This window comes from Thunnus thynnus, chromosome 10, assembly GCF_963924715.1.
Source record: "Thunnus thynnus chromosome 10, fThuThy2.1, whole genome shotgun sequence".
NCBI classification, from domain to species: domain Eukaryota; kingdom Metazoa; phylum Chordata; class Actinopteri; order Scombriformes; family Scombridae; genus Thunnus; species Thunnus thynnus.
Window position 1 is genome coordinate 9,410,816 of NC_089526.1, and position 19,076 is coordinate 9,429,891.

The 19,076-nt window shown below is 36.7% G+C and overlaps 2 protein-coding genes across 3 annotated transcripts; both read left to right on the forward strand.

The window, feature by feature from the left end:
- The first annotated feature begins 1,535 nt into the window (after positions 1 to 1,535).
- On the forward strand, positions 1,536 to 7,881 carry LOC137190654 (sialic acid-binding Ig-like lectin 5). Its single transcript, XM_067600176.1, has 9 exons — positions 1,536 to 1,651; positions 2,147 to 2,333; positions 2,777 to 3,190; positions 3,467 to 3,793; positions 3,971 to 4,252; positions 4,356 to 4,643; positions 4,851 to 4,959; positions 5,057 to 5,126; positions 5,654 to 7,881. Exons 2-9 carry the CDS (start codon positions 2,279 to 2,281, stop codon positions 5,993 to 5,995), a joined length of 1,887 nt encoding a protein of 628 aa, XP_067456277.1. The 5' UTR covers positions 1,536 to 1,651; positions 2,147 to 2,278; the 3' UTR covers positions 5,996 to 7,881.
- A 2,101-nt stretch (positions 7,882 to 9,982) lies between these two features.
- LOC137191036 (sialic acid-binding Ig-like lectin 6) lies at positions 9,983 to 18,958 on the forward strand. Of its 2 annotated transcripts, none has more exons than XM_067600836.1 (8): positions 9,983 to 10,042; positions 10,411 to 10,546; positions 12,062 to 12,451; positions 13,175 to 13,468; positions 14,072 to 14,449; positions 14,563 to 14,850; positions 16,043 to 16,145; positions 16,245 to 18,958. In XM_067600836.1, exons 2-8 carry the CDS (start codon positions 10,486 to 10,488, stop codon positions 16,387 to 16,389), a joined length of 1,659 nt encoding a protein of 552 aa, XP_067456937.1. In that variant the 5' UTR covers positions 9,983 to 10,042; positions 10,411 to 10,485; the 3' UTR covers positions 16,390 to 18,958. The 2 variants fall into 2 exon arrangements, with proteins under 2 accessions (XP_067456937.1, XP_067456939.1); XM_067600838.1 differs by having other exon boundaries at positions 9,991 to 10,042; positions 10,427 to 10,546.
- Positions 18,959 to 19,076: the final 118 nt, after the last annotated feature.

A 19,076-nucleotide genomic window follows, 5' to 3' on the forward strand; every position in this document is an offset into this window, starting at 1 on the left:
GAAAGTATCAAAAGTAAACATTCTTATTATGAATAAAAATGGCCTCTGTGAGTTGTGATTTAGGGCTGCAACTGACGATTATTTTCTTTATCAGTTAATCTGTTGATTATTTTGTTGATCTAATCAATTATTTCTTTGGTCTATTAAATGTCAGGAAGTCATGAAAAATGTTGAGCCCAAGATGCAACCTAAAATGTTTTCTTTTGTCCCGTCCAACAGTCCACAACCCAACAACATTCAGTTTACTATCATAGAATATTAAAGGCACCAGAAAATATTCACATTTAAGAAAGTGGAACTGGAGAATTTAGCTTTTTTCTTAAGAAATTACTCAAAACAATTCATTGATTATCAAAACAGCTGGCAATTAATTTTCTATCTATTAACTGACTAATCATTGCAGCTCTTTTGTAGTTAGTATGCAGTAAGTGATATTTTACTGTTGTAGTAAATGTGATTTGTAGAAATAGATCAAATATATTGATATTTGAATCTATAACAATGCAGTATTTTATGAGTTAATTTCAGTTTTTTTATAATGAAAAATCCTCAAAAGTACATTAGGTCTACTTGAGTAAGTAGGTAGTAGTAAGTAAGTTGTCAAGTCACTTAAAATTTAAAAAGGTTTGCTTGCAGTATCAGCAGGTTACTGTACATGCCACAATTTCATCTGTTTTTGAGGATGTGTCTCACTATACTGTATCACTGCTAGTAATAACACAAAATAATCTCTTTACGCTAATTTTGAAGAAATGCCTCTACCTCTCCATTCACTTCATTTTGTATAAATACTCCTACCATATATATGCCTTATATTAGGAAGCCATTCTTGCATCCTACATATTTTGTCATGGTTAATGTCATTGAACCCACTTTAAATTCAGGAAATGGACAACACTGCCAGAGACCGTGTACTATTTCGGTGTTGAGATGTTCTGGGTTAAACCGCTTTGTTGGATGGATGTGATTTTATTAAGATTTTCATAAATCAAGTTTTCAGAATCGATTGTGACAGTGTGTATTAGCAAGTCTTTCTAACCTATAACACACTCTACCATGTCTAAAGTTCTGCAGTGGTCAGTATGCAGGCATACAGTAAGTGATTGAGGCAGAATTGTAGCCAGTGCTTAGCTAAAATAGTTATAATCTAGCACCTTAAAGTGAGACTGGGAAATTATCAGAGATACTGACAACAAAGTGATGCATATACTAAAAGGACTTTGCTGAGAATAGTATCTATAGATATTGCACAATAAAAAGAAAACATAAATAAACATAAATGCAGAAGTGCTCCCTAAGATGCTGCATGTTGTTAAAATGGGGAAACAGGGTGAGTCTTTTGGTGTTGAATGCAGTTTGACTGAGACAACTCTTATCTTTTTGATACATGACTAATGTTCATTTGACCATCTTTACTCAACTGGCACTGCAGATATTAGCCAGTAGGACGGTCCATTTACAGCAATGTACAATATGTCTTGTACATGTTGTGCATTGTGCATTTTCTGTTATGTATTATTCAGTCTTGAAAGTGCAAATTTGTCATTTGACGAGTAAACTTCCTGAAACTTCACTGTTGCAAAAAGAGGGAAGAAAACTCAGAAACACTCAGCAGAGACTGTGGAGACAAGACCGCCAGAGACAGAAAGAGGTAAAACACAACATTGAACACATTTTTAAAACATCTCTTTACACTCTAAATTGGACTAATTGAAGTTTTCCTGACTTCCGAATGTAAATTCTTTTCTAATATCATAAAAATGCATTTCCACATTCCTGGCTTTGCTGGTGAAATAAGGTGTAAGTAAAGCACAGCACAGTCCAGCTTACTTTACTAAGGTGGACTGTGCTGGATAGAGGGTGCTTGGGGACGGGAGGATTAAAGACTGTATTTGTAACAGTTAGTGCATTCAGTGAAGGATTGAGGGGCCCAAAGTTTGACAGGGGCCTTTGAATATGGCAGGGATTAAAGATATTTATTGTTTAACAGTGATTATGTTTTTTATAAAGATTAGGATAGGATCTTTCTAGAACAGATGTCACAAAGTGTTTAACACTGAAAAATGTTTAGTGTAATCACAGCCCTGCGTAAGTGTGTTAATCTCCCAACTGTGGAATAATTTAAGGTTCAACGTCCTCTGTTAAGATCTGTGATGTCAGCTGTGGAGTTTCCTTTGTTTCATTTTCATCAACTGAACTTCCTGCACGTTTACTGCATTCTCAGTGTGAAAGCTGTCCTGTGGAGGGAGAGACCGACTGTCTCAAGCATTGAATTAGGATGTTTGTTCTCATCTGGGTGATTCTGCTCTTCTCTGTTAGAGGCAGCAATGCAGGTATAGATCTTTCTTGTCGTCTTGTTTTGATGCCAGCATTAAGAATATGAACAAAATAGCCAGCAATAATTTGCCAGAATAAATGTGTAAATATGTTTTCCTGAAGTGCTTCCAAATGATAAGTATTTTAGTTTTTTCCTCCCTGAATTCACCAGCTCATGAGTAGCATTACTCACAGCATCTAGTGACTTACTTTGAAACTCTGTGATATATTATTGAAATGAATCTTTTGTTTACCAAAGAAATGATGGATTAAGAAATAACATTAAATGCTGAACCTTATTTGGGTTGTCTGCTCAATGCTGCTGACAACACAAGACAAGACATAGTTATATAAAACAGAAACATCATAGTTGTAGTATTCATAATTTATTAAATATAATGGGACAATGTCATCTAAATATCTTCTGTCCCTGTTTTTCTCTTTCTATTTGCAATACCAGGTGCATCCGTGAGGGAAAGACAACCCTGTCAGAATGATGGATACTGTATCACTCTTACTGACGGAGAAATAACAGCAGAGGCTGGACTCTGTGTTGTGATACCGTGCTCTTTCACTACTCCTGATAGCTTCAAAACCCAACATATAGTTTGGTACAAATGTGAACCAAGTAAACAAAGATGTGGTGATTCTGACATAATATTCCACACAAACAAGAACAACATAAAAGGTCAGCCTGGGTTCAAAGGACGAGTGTCACTGTTGGAGTCTGACCTGAGTCAAAAGAACTGCAGCATCGTCATCAATGACCTCACTGCTTCAGATTCTGGATCATATCAACTCAGAGTTAATGGTGTCCAGATTCGGAATACAAAAGGATTTACCTTCTCTTCTACAGCAACTGTCTTTGTCAAAGGTATGAAGACAAAGTAAATATGTACAGTCACTATGTTTATTGTTGTACCTCTGAACTGCACCAACATTTAAGGATTATCTATGGTCTTAACTGGCCATGAAGTAATGTTTGACATTACTCCACAGAGGCACTTGTCAACCTCTGTGGGAGACCAGTAAGAATTGAAGCAGTTCTTGATAACTCCTACTCAATTCCCCCATTGAAGTATCTGATTATTTTAGCTCAAATTTAAGTGAACGATGACCTTGAGGCTGCTGACCTGATTCCACTCATGTACTTCTCTACCATTAGATCTGAGTCAGAAGCCCACAGTGATGATTCCTCCACTGACTGAGGGACAGCAGACCACACTGACCTGCACTGCTCCTGGTCTCTGCTCTGGATCTGTTCCTACAATCACCTGGATGTGGAGAGGAACAGGAGAGAATGACTCTCACATTACAGGAGACATCATGACTGAGAATCTGACTGCTGTCACACAGAGACGCAGCTCAACTTTGACCTTTAACTCTTCAGCTGAACACCATGGCACCAATGTGACCTGTAAGGTCAGCTTCACAAGTGACACAACTACAGAGGAGACGGTGACTCTGAATGTGACCTGTAAGTAGCACATATGTTGGCGCTCTCCAGTGGTAGTATCAAAAAATACATTTTTACAGATGATGCATGTATGCAATTATAATACATATATATTTTAAATTTCAGTATGACTTAACAAGTCACTGGTTCAGAAATCTTATCTAAAACCCTAAGATTTTATTTGAAACTCTTCCACAGATATGAAGAAACCTGGCATCACTGGGGGTGCAATTGTTAAGGAAGGTGAAACTCTGAATCTGACCTGCAGTGTTGAAAGTTTCCCTCCGTCTCTGATCACATGGACTAAACTTGGCCTCAACACAAACCTACAAAATGGAATTGATGCTAACTTGCAGAACGACACTGGACTATCCACACTTATCATCACTAACGTGACAGCAGAACATTCTGGACGTTACATTTGTACAGTAAAACATGTGGACAGTACTCCGACTGTATGTGTTGATGTAACTGTGACTTGTAAGTAGACTGTTCTCATCTTCTTGAAAAGGAAGTTTATGTTCACATTCTATATCATCTTACTGTATGTTTGCTGTAATGTGATTCTGCTTGTGTGTTTAAGGGTTTGCAAAGATCCTAAATGGCTCTGGATGTGTGGCTCAGTCGACAGTTCTGACCTGTGGGTGTATCAGTCAGGGGGTTCCCTTACCTACCATTAAATGGCCGCTGATGAAGAACCACAATGAGTACTCTGTCATTACCACTGTGTCGAACCACACAGTCAACAGCACCATCACCCTAACTTTAAAAGACCACAGTGACACTGCTGTTGAGTGTGTCAGCAGCAATGAAAATGGAGAAGCAAAAGAAAAACTCACCGTCATCCAAATGAACACGCCAGAACAAGAAGGTACGTGTTCTCAACTAAACCACTTCTGCTACTTTAGACCACTGCTAAATGACATTTTTATTACCTCTTTTTTTTTTTTTTTTTTACTGTTGTTACATTGCATTTGGGCAAGATGTCAAAAAGAAATAAGCTGTTGCATGTAAAGTATATTATCATTCAGAACAATATGGACAACAATATTTTTTCTTGTGTTCCTTTTGAATCCAGGTCAATCCAGTTTACTAAAAATTGTTTCACGGCTGGACATCATCATTACATTTTTGACTGGGGTACTTCTTTCAGCAACCCTTTGCTGTTTGGCAAAAACATGCCATAGGTAACCTATTGATTCCATTAATTCATTCATTCTGGTTTTGTTTGTGGATAATCCTCATATAGACATGTAATTGCTGTTTTAATTTATTCCTCTCCAGAGAAAAACAGAAGAGTTCTGGAAATCTGGATGGGACCCTGGAGATGGTGACCACCCAAGAGGATCCACTGGTATCATTATTTATTCAGCTAATATATATATTAGTTACTGATAACATTTTCTTCAAAACCACCTGTATATTACTGTAAATGGTTTAAGATATCTTGAATGACCACAGTGTTTTTACATGTTTTAGTCCATTTATTATTTACTGCTATTTTGAATGAATGCTGTAGTATTTAAGATGCATGACTATGTGTTTACCATTTCATTCAGACACACTTTATTCAACTTGAGTATAAATATGAAATGTTATACAGTTTGATTTGGCAGAAAAGATTGCTCTTTGAGGGATCTCTCAAGAAATGATACCCACTGGAAAAACCCATACATGAACATTAAATCAAAGCAAATACAAATTGTGATGGATTACAATATCTCAGACAAGTTTCAAATTTGCTTCAAACTAAAACCAGTTTTAGTGTTTTAGAGCTGAACATCAAAACATTTAAAAGGTTATGATATGATGTGGAAAAAAAGCATTAGCATTAATGTAAATGTTGACTGAGTCACATACTTTCTGCATTATACCTGACAGATACATGCCGGTCAAGCAGTGGAAGATGATCAGACCAACCACCAAGAGGCACCAAAAGATGGAGCTGAGGCGGTGGAGAAAGGAGCCCCTGATCTTGACGGTGGACCAAAAGACACGGAGTACGCCAGCATTGACTTCTCCGTGTTGAAAAGAAGAAGTGTCAGGGGGGCAGCAAAGAAGCAAGAGACCACAGAGACAGAGTACGCTGAAATTGAGAGAGAAGAAAAAATGGAGGCCGTGATAGAAGAGGATGAGGAGATAAAACATTGTGTGCCAGAAGAGGAGGAAGCGGAGGATGCTGCGCTGTATTCCAATGTGAAGGATATAATGGGTGAGATTTGAGGACTGTACAGCTTAGTGGAGTCACTTGAGGATTAAGTTTCTTCTGTTCATCAGACATGATTGATTGTCATTCTGATGTGTTAATGACAGTACTGTGTAAGCTTTCTACCACAGAGCAGTGATCTTCAAGAGCAAAATTCGACCTCAGGTAAACTGAAGTAATCAGGACACTTCACACGTCTACACTTTCTGGCTGTTCAAATCCATCCATGCAACTAAAAATGGACTCGAAGTTGTACAGAATTTCCTTGTTGAAATGATATTTTATACCTTTATTTAACTAGGATAAGTATTGCATGTGCCCAAAGTGTCCCTGTGGTTTATTCAAGTGTCCCTTCTAGATGTCTCCTGTGCTTCTCTACTTCAGGCAAAATTAACCCTTTTCAAAAACCCTGTTTAAGGAGGAGGTGTCTTTTTTCATTTTTATTAGCTAGCAGCTTGGCTCTATGGATGGCAGTGTGAGTCTGTCAGTCCTACAGCTGGTTGGTCAAACCACCACTTTGGTTCAGACTGAAATATCTCAACTACTGAATTGCTATGAAATTTTGTAAAGTCATTCATGATTCTCATAGAAGAGGGAATCTCATACTAAGAAGCTGTAACTTTTGACATTCCCACTGGATTTGCCAAACTTAGACTGCAGAAGCCTCTTATTAGCTTCAGCTGAACTTTGGAAGTTAATTTTTGCTCAGAATAAGGATTGTAGGTTTTGTTCTCCATCTCATGAATTGTGATCTCTAACACCAGCCCACACAGCAGTTACATCACTTACTCTGTACCCACATTTACCCATGATGCTCACCGTTTTTGTTTATAAAAATGTTTTTTAATACGTACAAATTGCACTTTCATATGTTTTATGTTGTGGCAAATACACTGCTAGAATTTTTTTTTTTTTTTTTTGGAGAGGAGTGGCTCTCTTCAGGGCCAGTATGGACAGAAGGAACATTTTCAGCAACCAAAAACAGTTTTAATGTACATACAGTACGGCGTATTGTTTCAAGACAGACTTGATAAATGTGTAACTATCCTCTGAAGTGGTGTGAATTTGCATGAATGTTAAATAAAAGTTTTCCTCTAATAATTTCCAAAAGTTAATGATGATGACATTTCAGTTGCAATAGTTCTCACATATTAATTAAATTTAACTTTTAAAGTTAAAATATTTGGACCTTATTTGTATCTATAGCACTGGTACTGTTGTTGAACAAGATAGAAACAGAGACGATAGATTACTTTCCCTTTTAAAATTGTGTTGCAAGAATCATCCAGGCTCACAGTGGCCAGAGTGAGCAGGTTTTTAGCATAAAAAGTATCTGTTTTTGTTCTGAATTGAAACGGTGAATTGTCAGTAGCAACAAAGCCTTTCTTACTTCTGGTACACTCTGCAATCTTTACAGGTTCAATATGTGGGCTTATAGTAACTGATAAAGACAAATTTGTAGCCAGTTCTTACTTGAAATACCTATAATCTATCTCCTTAATGTGCAAACAGGAAGTTATTCGAGAGAATGCAATGATACCATTAAATGAATAATCACTTCAGTGACTTTTCTGAGAACAGAACTCACAGACATTGTACAATAAACCATAAAACCATGAACCATAACAACGGACTGTCATAAATATATTTTCTTTCTAAAAGGCTGCATGCAGTTTGAATGAATACAGATAGTTCTTGAATCTGCAGATATTTAATGCATTCAATCAATGACAAGAGTTGTCATTTTGACTATTTCTTAAAATAGACCATCATTATTCAACTGACACCACAGATAACCAGTAATACTGCCCTTTCCAAGTCACGCACATCCAACTATGCACATAATTTATTATGCATCACAATGTAGAACGAAATTGAAAATAAAATGTATTGTTGTATTGTAGTGTATTGTTTCTTTCATTATTTGATGTTAAAGTTGCATGTTTCCAACTGGATTATGTAAGGGATAATCAACGAGTAGGTGTGCGTTAAATGGTTTTAAGGCATGACATGGAAGCAAAAAAACCACTCAACACAAAGTGGAGCGTGGTTGATTTGCAGTGATACTTTAAGCAGACTATTGTGTTTTAATTAATATCACAGGTGTTTTCAATCTTATAATCACTCAGGCAGCCAGTTTAAAAGGACAAAATTACTCACTCAGAACAGAAGGAAAACTAGAGAGTGATCTGAAGACATTAGAAAAAACCTTTATGTTGACCATGCATGGTGAAAAATGTGAAACATGGAACAGAAACTAATCTGCAGAATAACACTGAAACAGCCACCCTTATCATCCCTAATGTGACAGCAGAACGCTTTCTTCATTCAGGTAACTGAAACTTCAAAGATCCATAAGTTAAATCAGTGCAAAGAAAAACCTTTCCTACAGTAAACCATTTTATTCTTCAATCCAAAGCACAATATATCATGCAGCAATTACAGTACATATGTTTTTTTATGTCCCTTTTCCCCCTGGCCTTTTAATACAGGCTGCACCAGCTACCTGTAAGACCTTCATCATGTGAAACTTTATAGGTGACAGCCTAATATGGGTTATGTAGCTTAATAAGAGGCCACAAAGTGTTCAGCATAACCATAACACTAGAACAGTTATGCAATCTACATTGTGTCATTTCTTATAATAGGTCCTGTGCAACATTGCAGACCTGACAGCGCAGTCCTTCCCTGGGCCATTGCTGGTGTATCTCTAAGTGTGAATGTCTTTAGCATAATCTAATTTTCCGTTGGTATGTGACTACATCTGTATTTTATGTTATTTTTTGTTAATGCACTGGATACTTTCAGACGACAAATAATGGCTCACCTTTTCTTCTTCTCCAAAGGAACAAAAGAAGAAAAGTGAAACCAAATCAAAAGGATAGAACATACATGTCACTGCAGAAAACAGCCCAAACAGCAGAGTATGATTCTATTGCCCATGATGTTAATGCCCAACCTCTGAACTGAAAGTGACTTTAGGCTTCTGTCATAACTCCCAGACAGCAAGGATTTCTTGCACTGGGAATTATTGTGGAGGAAATTAGTCATTGATGCTCCTGTAGCAGTATTCAGTTTGCTTGAATGAAAGATGGTATTTCTATACCTTGTGAGTGCACATTAGACTGATATGTGGAGTTATACTTTCAACATGCAATATTTCATGAATATGATATTTCTAAAGTAGCTAAAAATTGTCCTCGACTGGAATTTATATTTAGGTACATTGTGCTTCTTTTTTGGTTTCTGTGAGTGTGCAACATGCAGGCATATAGTAACTGTGACAGACTTTCAGTTAGTTCTTAGCTAAAGATAGTGACAACAGGAAGTTATCAGAGACACTGAGAATACAGTCATGCCATATAAGGTGATGTTTAAATGACTTCCTGGAGAACAGCACCTACAGATATTGCGCAATATAAACTATAAAAGACATTAAAAATACAGAAGTGCTTTATAAGAGGCTGTGTTAAGTTAAACGGATGCAGATTCTCTCTTTGAATCTTGCACTTTATCAGCAACAGGAGTTGTCTTTCTTCATACATGAATAAAACAATGTTCATTTGACCAACATCACTCACCTGGCACAGCATTACCTCTGCATAACAAACTTGGTCCCAAAAACCTGCATGAGGAAAAATGCTCAGTATATCTACAGTATTACTGAAGTTGGGCTGTTGGTTTGTCAAGATGGCAAGACATTGTTAAAATCATATACTGTATGCATTTCCTTTTTCTGAAAATGTCAAACAATTTTACAGTTATGGAGAGGATATAAAACAAACACACAAACAAAAAAGGTTTTATTTCCTTTCATTACTGAATTTAGTAAGTGCATTTTCCCAGCTGTGTATATGTAGATTTTATGAAATTATTTATGTATAAAAGTGTTGCAGTCTAATGAAAGGAGGAATAATGCACAGCAGTGTGCAGAGAAATGTCTTTTACCACAAAGAGGGAGGAGTACAAAAAGAGGATGAGGAAAGGAAGGATCAGTTCAGAGCAGAAACACTCAGCAGAGATCACTGTGGAGAGAAGAGAGCAGGAGAACGAGACAGAAAGTGGTAAAGCAAAACATTTATCTTATTTTTTAAATATGGGTTTAAACTGTGAATGGAAACTGTAGAAGTGATTGATTCTTCTTTGACTAATGGTAAAATTTGCATGTTTTACATACTTATAGTGGGTTGTTGAGAGTATTGTAGATATTCATTGTGTTAGAGTTTTTGTTGAGCTGTAGTAAGTATATAAAATGTATTAATATAGCACCTTTCTAGAGCCACATGCCTGGTGAAGGTGTGAAATGTACTGACCAACAACAGAATAGTTGAACATGCAACATCTTGTTAGTATCTGGGCTATCAGTCATGGAACTGTTTCCAGTCAAGTTTCATCAACTGAGCTTCATGTTTATTACACTTTTCATATAAAGTGTGCTTCTGAAAAAGGGAAGGTGTCGTGTGGAAGGACAGACTGAGTATGAGTATGACTCAACCATCAAATTAGGATGTTTCTTCTCATCTGGGCGACACTGCTCCTCCCTGTGAGAGGCTGCAATGCTGACACAGGTAGAGTACACAACTTTAATATAATGATGTTACAATACCAGTATTGAATCAAAGCCAGTCATGGGAGCTTATATATTAAAGATTCCCTCCAGACATGTTTTAAGATACATAAAAATACTCAAGAATTTGTGTCTAACATGGTTTCTCTGCATAAAAATGTTCAATTATTTAATTAAAATCCTTAAAATTACTTCTGCTCCTTCAACCTCAAAATCCAGAAAGTTTAACTTCAGCAAACAAGATGCCACCCACTGAAAAGACTCAGTATATGTGCACAGGAGAATTCAATTTTCCAAAAACATTTGTGTAAGTTGCATACTGCACTATAATTGGCTCCAAACTAGTTGTGCTGTCACAAATCATGCTCATAGGTACACATCTTAAACTGAGATTTAAGGTGAGCACAAAGAAACTTCTCTTCCACAGATGAATGTGAAAACATCCTTCTCAACCCATTCTCACATCAAAATGTGTAATACCTACGTTGGTCCACAGCGCAAAACATATGAAGGCTGATTTATACTTCTGCATTGAATGCAGAAGATAACAGCTCTAAAATTGTGAATTATCTATGTGTATGACAAGTCTTTTGGCCTGCATCCATGTTACGTGACTGTCAAGTTTCTGTCTGCTCAAACAAACAAAATGGCTGCCATTTCTTTTATTCTCAGTGAAAAATGCAATATTTTAAGATAGTTTCAGCATTAAAATGTGTTTTGATAACATTTCTAGTGAGAAATATGCATTTTATTTTGACAATGAAGGTGTGACACCAGGCTATTGATTTGATGTGACCAGCTGATGTGAACAGCTGACGTTGCAATTGACTCCCCAGGCAATGACAGCAAGAAAATTAGAGAAATAAAACTACAGACCTGATCATGCAAAAGATGGTCTTCCTAACTGAACTTTTGCTGAAGCTCCATTGGGTTTCATGATAAACCTGCATCAATACGAAAGTGGAGTTGCTGCGGCAAAAGTCTGCCTGAGGACGTGAGAGCAGCTGGAAGTGTTGATGTATTTAAACGTAAACTTAAAACCTATGTCTTTAGCCTGGCTTTTGATTAAGAACGATTCATAGACATTATTCACTAAATTCACTTATTTTATTGTATTCATGTTGTTAGATTTTAGTTTATCTTTTATTTTATTGTTATTAACATTATATATTTTTCCCTCATCGATTTTCTTTTTTCTTTTCTTTAATCTATTTTATCTAGTTTTTTAATCTAGTTTTTATTTCATTCAATTTTATTATTATTATTAGTATTAGTATTATAGCTTTTAAATCTGTGAAGCACTTTGAATTGCACTAATCTGTATAAAAGGTGCTATACAAATAACGTTTGATTGATTGACTGATTGATTGAATTTGTTGGTCTCTGACAACAGCAGTGAAAAAAAGAGGCTCTACCTTCAGTACAAGTTCTCTTTTTTTAATCAGTAATTATGTATTATCAAAATCTAAACATCTTCTGTCCCTGTTTGTCCCTTTCTTCCTCTTTGCATTAACAGGTGCATCAGCGGGGCAGGGAGCCTGCGGTGACAAAAGATACTGTATCACTCTTAGTGAAGTAGAAATAACAGCAGAGGCTGGACTCTGTGTTGTGATACCGTGTAATTTCACTATTGCTGACAACTTCACTGTCAAAAGAGTAATTTGGTACAAATGTGATCAAGGTAAAACAAAATGTGATTCTGACATAATATTTGACACCAATAACATCAACAAAACTCAGACAGGACGGGTGTCACTGTTGGAGCCTAACCTGAGTAAGAAGAACTGCAGCATCATCATCAATGACCTCACTGAGTCAGACTCTGGATCATATCAACTCAGAGTTACTGGTACTAGAAAGCAGGATGGATACACATTCCCGCATTACGCAACTATTTCTGTTAAAGGTACAGTATCAACAAATACCAAATACTACTGTAAATGTACAGTGATGTTATTTGTTAAAGCTATAATATGCACCAACATGTTTGGCTCTAAACCATAGATTATTTAAAGAGTTGGTACACCCAATTTACAATAACACATAGCGGTACTGAGTCATGCACTCACTCATTTTTGTTTTTATGTGCCGCGATTTTGAGATATCGAACTGTGAGGTTTCTGCCACCTCTCCAGTACAATGGATGTGAATAGAATTTTATTTGTGACATCTTTTCTTTATTTATATTTGCTGTATTTATACATTTGATTTTCAAATAAAACAGCAACAGGTCTTTCCCAAAAAACAAAAAATAAACAACAAAAAAGGTCCTGGTTACTCAGAATAATGCACATATGTCACATGGACAGTTTTTATCAGAAGTATGTTGTACTGAAGAAACTGCTTTGATGAAAACTGTCGACAGAATGTGTTTCTTGTGTGAGTTAGGTGAACTTATAAAGAGGCATAAAATCATGTTTGGCCTTTATCTTCCTCTGGTGGTGACTCATAGGAACTGCAAAACACTGATCGAGCTTTCCTCTCCTACAAACATTCCTGCCATATCTCCTACTTATTGCCCAGTTGAAATGTTAAACAAAGCAGCTATTTTTGCCCAATGTGAAGTTAATAATGACCTTCAGGCTGCTCATTATGATGCTACAGTATTTGTATCTTGATCCTTCATTAGATCTAAGTTCGAAGCCCAAAGTGATGGTTCCTGTACTGATAGAGGGACGGCAGACCACACTGACCTGCACTGCTCCTGGTCTCTGCTCTGGATCTGTTCCTACAATCACCTGGATGTGGAGAGGAACAGGACCGAACAAAACTAAGATTGAGAATCTAACTGCTGTCAGTCAGAGACACAGCTCAACTTTGACCTTTAACCCATTAGCTGAGCAGCATGGCACCCAGGTCACGTGTAAGGTCAGCTTCACAGGCAACAAGACTACAGAGGAGACGGTGACTCTGAATGTGACCTGTGAGTATTGTTCAAACTATGCTTAATTAATTCACAATATACAATCACAATATATGACTTTCTTCTATGTGATCAGTTTTTCTCAAAATGATCGGGATCTTTCCCCCCGTGCTCATCATGTGCTTGGATGGAGAACTAAAGTCTGGATGATACATGATGATAACCCACGTACACATTCAATCTGCATAAATGCAAACACAGCTGCAGTTACAGCAGTATATAGTAATTTAAACATGTTATTTTTTATGTATCTTGTTATCAGAAAATTAAATCAACTGGAAAACCAGTAATTTTAGCTTTTTAAGTTGACAAAGTATTTTGACCATATTTTGTGCAGCAGAAATTGATGCAATTCAAAAAGTCATACTATAGATCACTTCCCTTTTTAAAATGTGCTGCATGAATTAAGCTGTACTAGGACTGAGCAGGTGGATCCGTCCACATGGCTCATCAAACCGGAAACATACTAGTTTTTTGTTTTTGTTTTTTTCCCGATTAAATCAATGACCTGCCAGTTAAAGCATAGCCTTTCCAATCTGTGGGACATTAGCTGATGAATTTAGATCATGCTTTATTCATGTCTTTAATGTTATTTATTCTCAGATATTAAAATAACTGGAAATACAACTGTGAAGAAAGGTGATGCGCTGAATTTGACCTGCAGTGTTGTAGGTTTCTCTCCATCTAGTATCACATGGACTGAGCCTAGCTCCAACAAAAAACACAATGGAACCAAAACTGACATGCATAACAACACAGGATCCAACCTAAAGAATGACACCGAAGCCAAACTGAAGGACGACACTGGAACCAAAGGTGGAACTGACACACAGAACAAAACTGTAACCCAGATGCAGAAGACCACTGGAGCGCTCACCCTCATTATCCCTAGGATGAGCTCAGAGCACTCTGGCCAGTACATCTGTACAGCAAAATACCTGAACACAACTTTGACTAAATATGCTGACATAACTGTAAATTGTAAGTACTGTACAATATACTGATCATATCAGACAGGGTAGAATATGAAAATACATTTCCTATCAGCTTACAGTATGTTTGCTGTGATGTTGTGATTTTGCTTGTGTTTTCAGGGTATCCGGAGATCTTAAATAACTCTACTTGTAAGAAGTCCAGTCGATCAACGGTTGTGACCTGTGTGTGTATCAGTGAGGGGCTTCCCCTACCCACCATCACATGGCCGCTGGTGAAGAACCACACTGAGTACTCTGTCATTACCACTGTGTCAAAACACACAGTCAACAGCACCATCACTGTGTCTGTGACAGATCACAGCAACACCACTATCAAGTGTGTCAGCAGAAATGATATTGGTGAAGCAGAAGTAAACCTCAGCATCATCAAAACAGACTGGCAAGAAGGTAAACACACAATATCATCGATAAGAATGTACTGATAACAAAATATATGTCAACTTTTCATTTCTAATGACTATACCAAGTAAACAAAATGTTGGACAAATTAAAAATTTGACCTGATGATGATGAAGACAAAAGGTCTGTACCCCATTTTCATGACAATCCATACAATAGATCTCAGCAGTCTGATTTAGTCTGATTTATCAGCCAATTTTGTTCCAATCAGTCTGATGGATGTTGAGATATTTCACTGGATAAAAGAAAATGTTCACCTGCTGGTGGCACTAGATTATAGTCAGTAGGATTCATCCTGTTTCAACCCATGATATCTGTACAAAGTTACATGGTAATCTATCCAGTAGTTGTTGAGATATTTCAGTCTGGATCAATATGGCAGACCAACTGACAAACCGTCATTCCCATCCCTATAGCCACACTGCTAGTGTGGCTAAAATTGGCAATTGTCATCCTGGGACTGACTCACCTTTATCTCTCACAAATATGTGACATATTCATGTGTGGATTCAACAAAGGGCAGAAAAATTGCCAAAAGGATCTTTTCCATGATTCACTTTTTTCTGTTTTTTTTTTTTCTTTTTTTCTTTTGGAACATTCATAGTAAGCATATTTTGTCACTAATAGTGTTCATACATGATCTGACATCAAGGCAAAGCCTCCAACATAACTCTAATATAATAACTAGTAGCAGTGAAAAGCATAATAAAAATAGCCTATATTCATAAGCATAGCTATTTTACTCCACCCTATGGAAACCTATGGATGATATCATAGACAGGGCAACCACCCAACAAAGTGTACGCATAGTCAAATAGTAACTACACATCTCAATCCTCGCCTTTATCTAAGACAAATTCATATTATAGAAATGTCTTTATTTCTAATTCCCCTTTGCTTCAGTTTATTGTTCTAATTTTCTGTTGCTGCAGATACTTTTTGTTAAAGTATTGTACAGTGGTTGTGCGGCATAATCCCTTCACTTCCCTGGAAGGCTTTTATAGTGAAACATGTACAGTATGTTCGGTTTTATAAGCAATGCTTCACCAAAACATATTTCTGTTAATAAGAAGCACCATGATATTTCTTTTGAGCTGATTATATAAAAATATATATAATGCTGAATACTGTCATGTAATTCAGTTTTTTACAATATACATTGTGTTATTTCTTTTGACAGGTATTTTTCAACTGAATGGATCTGTTGCTGTTGTTGTCTTGACTGTGGCTATTGTATCTCTCATTGGGAATGTCTTCTACACAATCTTCATGATATTCCAGTGGTATGGTACAACATCCTCACTTTATGTTTTGAAGGCTCTTTAAATGCACTGGAGACTTTTAGACAACAAGTAAGATCTCATTCTTTCTTATGTCCAAAGGAACGCCAGAAAAAAGGTGAAACCAAATGAGGCGGACAGAACATACATGTCACTGAGGAAAACAGACCAATCAGCAGAGTATGATGTTATTGCCCCCCCCTCTGAACTGACAATAACAAACTACTGTCTGTATTTTCTGCACTGAAAGAGGTTGTGAAGGTGAATTTTTGTTCATTGCATGTATCATTTAGTTTGTGTCTTTGTTGTTGTTTTGTCTATATTAGAGGTTTTTGAAGACACAGACTGAACTGTTAAACCTTATTTCCAACATGTGTAAGATTTGATGAATATATTTCTAAGAGTTATATAAGTTTAACTGTTCAACTTATACTTTGCATTGTACAGTGTGATATTTTTCCTTTATTGTGACAAAAGTTATAATGAAATTTTATTTGAGTCATCCATTTGTTTCTGTTGTATTTAGGCGTTCTGATGTGTTTTTTGATTTTTTTCGAGTTTATTTTGTACTGATGTAATTTTTTTGCTTTTTAAGATTCTTTTGTTTAATTCTATGTTAGTTTTATATCTGTTAACATTTTGGTAGTCTTGCTATACCCGACAATCTGAGATCTCCGCCTACCAAAGTCTGGGGATTTCTAAATGCATGGTAGTTGCTTGAACAGCAGCAAGAGCAGCCGCTAACAACACACCCCTTACATTTTCTCAAGTACATGCCTTACTGGAAATGATGCTCTCCCTCCATTCTCGTCCGTAGTGAACTGCATGTCACCGCTCCAATATGAAGGGCTGCCCTAAAGACTTTCGATTGGTTCTGCAATGCAGGTGTTTTTTTAAACCCTCAATCAGTCTGAAGATCTGAAAACTTTGATTTTCATGGGTGCAAGTACTCGCATCTTTAATGAGCAAAGTGTCTCAAAGCTCTGTGCATTGTTTGATAATCAAAGTCCACACCTGTCTGAATATTCCCACACCACTGAAATGGCTGACCGTTTTAATTGTCTTCACTAAATATTATTACACCTCTTAAGGTTAGGTCTAAGTCCTCAGAAAGAAAGCAGCCTTGGATAAGTGACAGTATTTGCAGCCGTAAAAGGGAATGTAGGAAAGCCGAACACAGATGGAAAAAAATCTGGTTTCCAAGTATATTACAATATTATGAAGGAGTTGCTATTACACTACAGCAATATGATTGAGGATGCAAGAACACGATTTTTCAGGACTTATTTCTGCCATCAACACAAAACTAGACTTTTATTTAAAACTGTTGATCAGCTAGTAAATCCAGCCCCTCCTTGTTAATTATCTTATTTTTACTGAAAAAGTGGACAATTAGAACCTCTTGTGTAAACCCAATGTTAAAGAAACCTGGGCTGGACCCCTCCCTCCCTCAAAACCATAGACCAATTTCAAGTTGCCTTGTATATCGAAAATTTTTGAAAAATATTTAAAAATAGTGTGTAAGCATTTTCTCTCTGCACTGGAAAATAATAATATTTTTGAAAACTTTCGGTCTGGTTTCTGGAAGTATGAGAGAACGGAGACTGCCCTGCTCAAGGTTACAAATAACCTTTAATGGCTGCTGATGATGGCATGTGCTGAGTCCCTGCACTCCTGGACCTTAGTGCAGCCTTTGACACAATTGATCACAGCATCCAGTTAGACAGACTGAGGCACTGGTTGGGGATATCTGGTACAAGCTTAGAATGGTTTTCATCTTACCTGTTGAATAGGCGGTTCTGTGTCTCTGTGAACAACTATGTCTCTTCATTTTCCTCTGTTAAATGTGGTGTGCCTCAGGGGTCGGTTTTGGGACCAATTTTGTTCACATCACTCCTGTTTTAGCTTCTTTACACTGGCTCCCAATATGTTTTAGATTTGATTTTAAGATCTTACTGATTACTTTTAAGGGTCTTCATGGCCTGTCTTCGTGGTGTATCACTGACCTCTTATTACTGTATGTGCCAGTATGTACTTTGAGATCCTTAAGCAGAGGTCTTTTATCTGTTCCAAAGCTTGCAGTCAGGGCTCTGGAACGATCTGCACAAGGAAGTCAGGTTGGCTGACTTGGTGATCTCTTTTAAGTCTCTTTTTAAAACATAGATACATCAGAGAGCATTTCCTGATTTTTTTAAACTATCTTTTATCTCCTTTAAAAATGTTTTTTCTATTCTTTTTTTTCCTACACTGAATTGGTTTTTATACACCAAATAGTTTTTTTTTTTTCTGTTTTCTTTTTAAAACCTGGTGTGACCATTTTATTTTGCTGCCTTGTGAAGCACTTTGCAACTTGGATTTTGAAAAGCGATCTATATTATTATTATTATTATTATTATTATTATCATTATTAGTTCCTCCTTCTAATTATTGTTGCTTACTGTCTGGTCTGTATGTGTGTATTGCATTAGTGTGTAATATTTCATGAACGTGATATTTCTAGAGTGATTAAAATGCATTGTAGTTTGCTGCTTTCTTTTATTTACATTTCATTGACTTCAGTTTATGCAGGTGAAGTAAACTAAGGACTTAAGTGAGAAATTATTTATCAATACTTTCCCAAAACACTCACACCTAAAGGTAGACTGATAAATGGCTTAAACATTCTGTCAAAGTCATCATGTTTTCATCGAGTTTCTTTGAATTGGTAAAACAGCGCCCCTCTGGGTTGCAACAGCTGACACGTGTAAGTCAAATTGTGTGGTGAAAAGAGGGTACTGCGCTACTTTATAAGCAGTCAGGTCAAGTCTTCTGAAGGCAGCAGGTGAAGTTGGCTTCTCTTGATTGATAACTTCACGCCGCTGTGGATGGTCAGGAAGCCTTTATTTTAATCACAATGTAGTTAACACATAGCAATATCATTCAAATGAAACAATT

Excerpts from the sequence above, each read along its gene's own strand:
- LOC137190654 (XM_067600176.1), top strand. The coding sequence starts at position 2,279 with ATGTTTGTTCTCATCTGGGTGATTCTGCTCTTCTCTGTTAGAGGCAGC. Across the intron at positions 4,960-5,056 it reads TTGGCAAAAACATGCCATAG|AGAAAAACAGAAGAGTTCTG; the intron begins GTAACCTATTGA and ends ATTCCTCTCCAG. Across the intron at positions 5,127-5,653 it reads CCACCCAAGAGGATCCACTG|ATACATGCCGGTCAAGCAGT; the intron begins GTATCATTATTT and ends TATACCTGACAG.
- LOC137191036 (XM_067600836.1), top strand. The coding sequence starts at position 10,486 with ATGTTTCTTCTCATCTGGGCGACACTGCTCCTCCCTGTGAGAGGCTGC. Across the intron at positions 14,851-16,042 it reads CAAAACAGACTGGCAAGAAG|GTATTTTTCAACTGAATGGA; the intron begins GTAAACACACAA and ends TTCTTTTGACAG. Across the intron at positions 16,146-16,244 it reads ATCTTCATGATATTCCAGTG|GAACGCCAGAAAAAAGGTGA; the intron begins GTATGGTACAAC and ends TTATGTCCAAAG.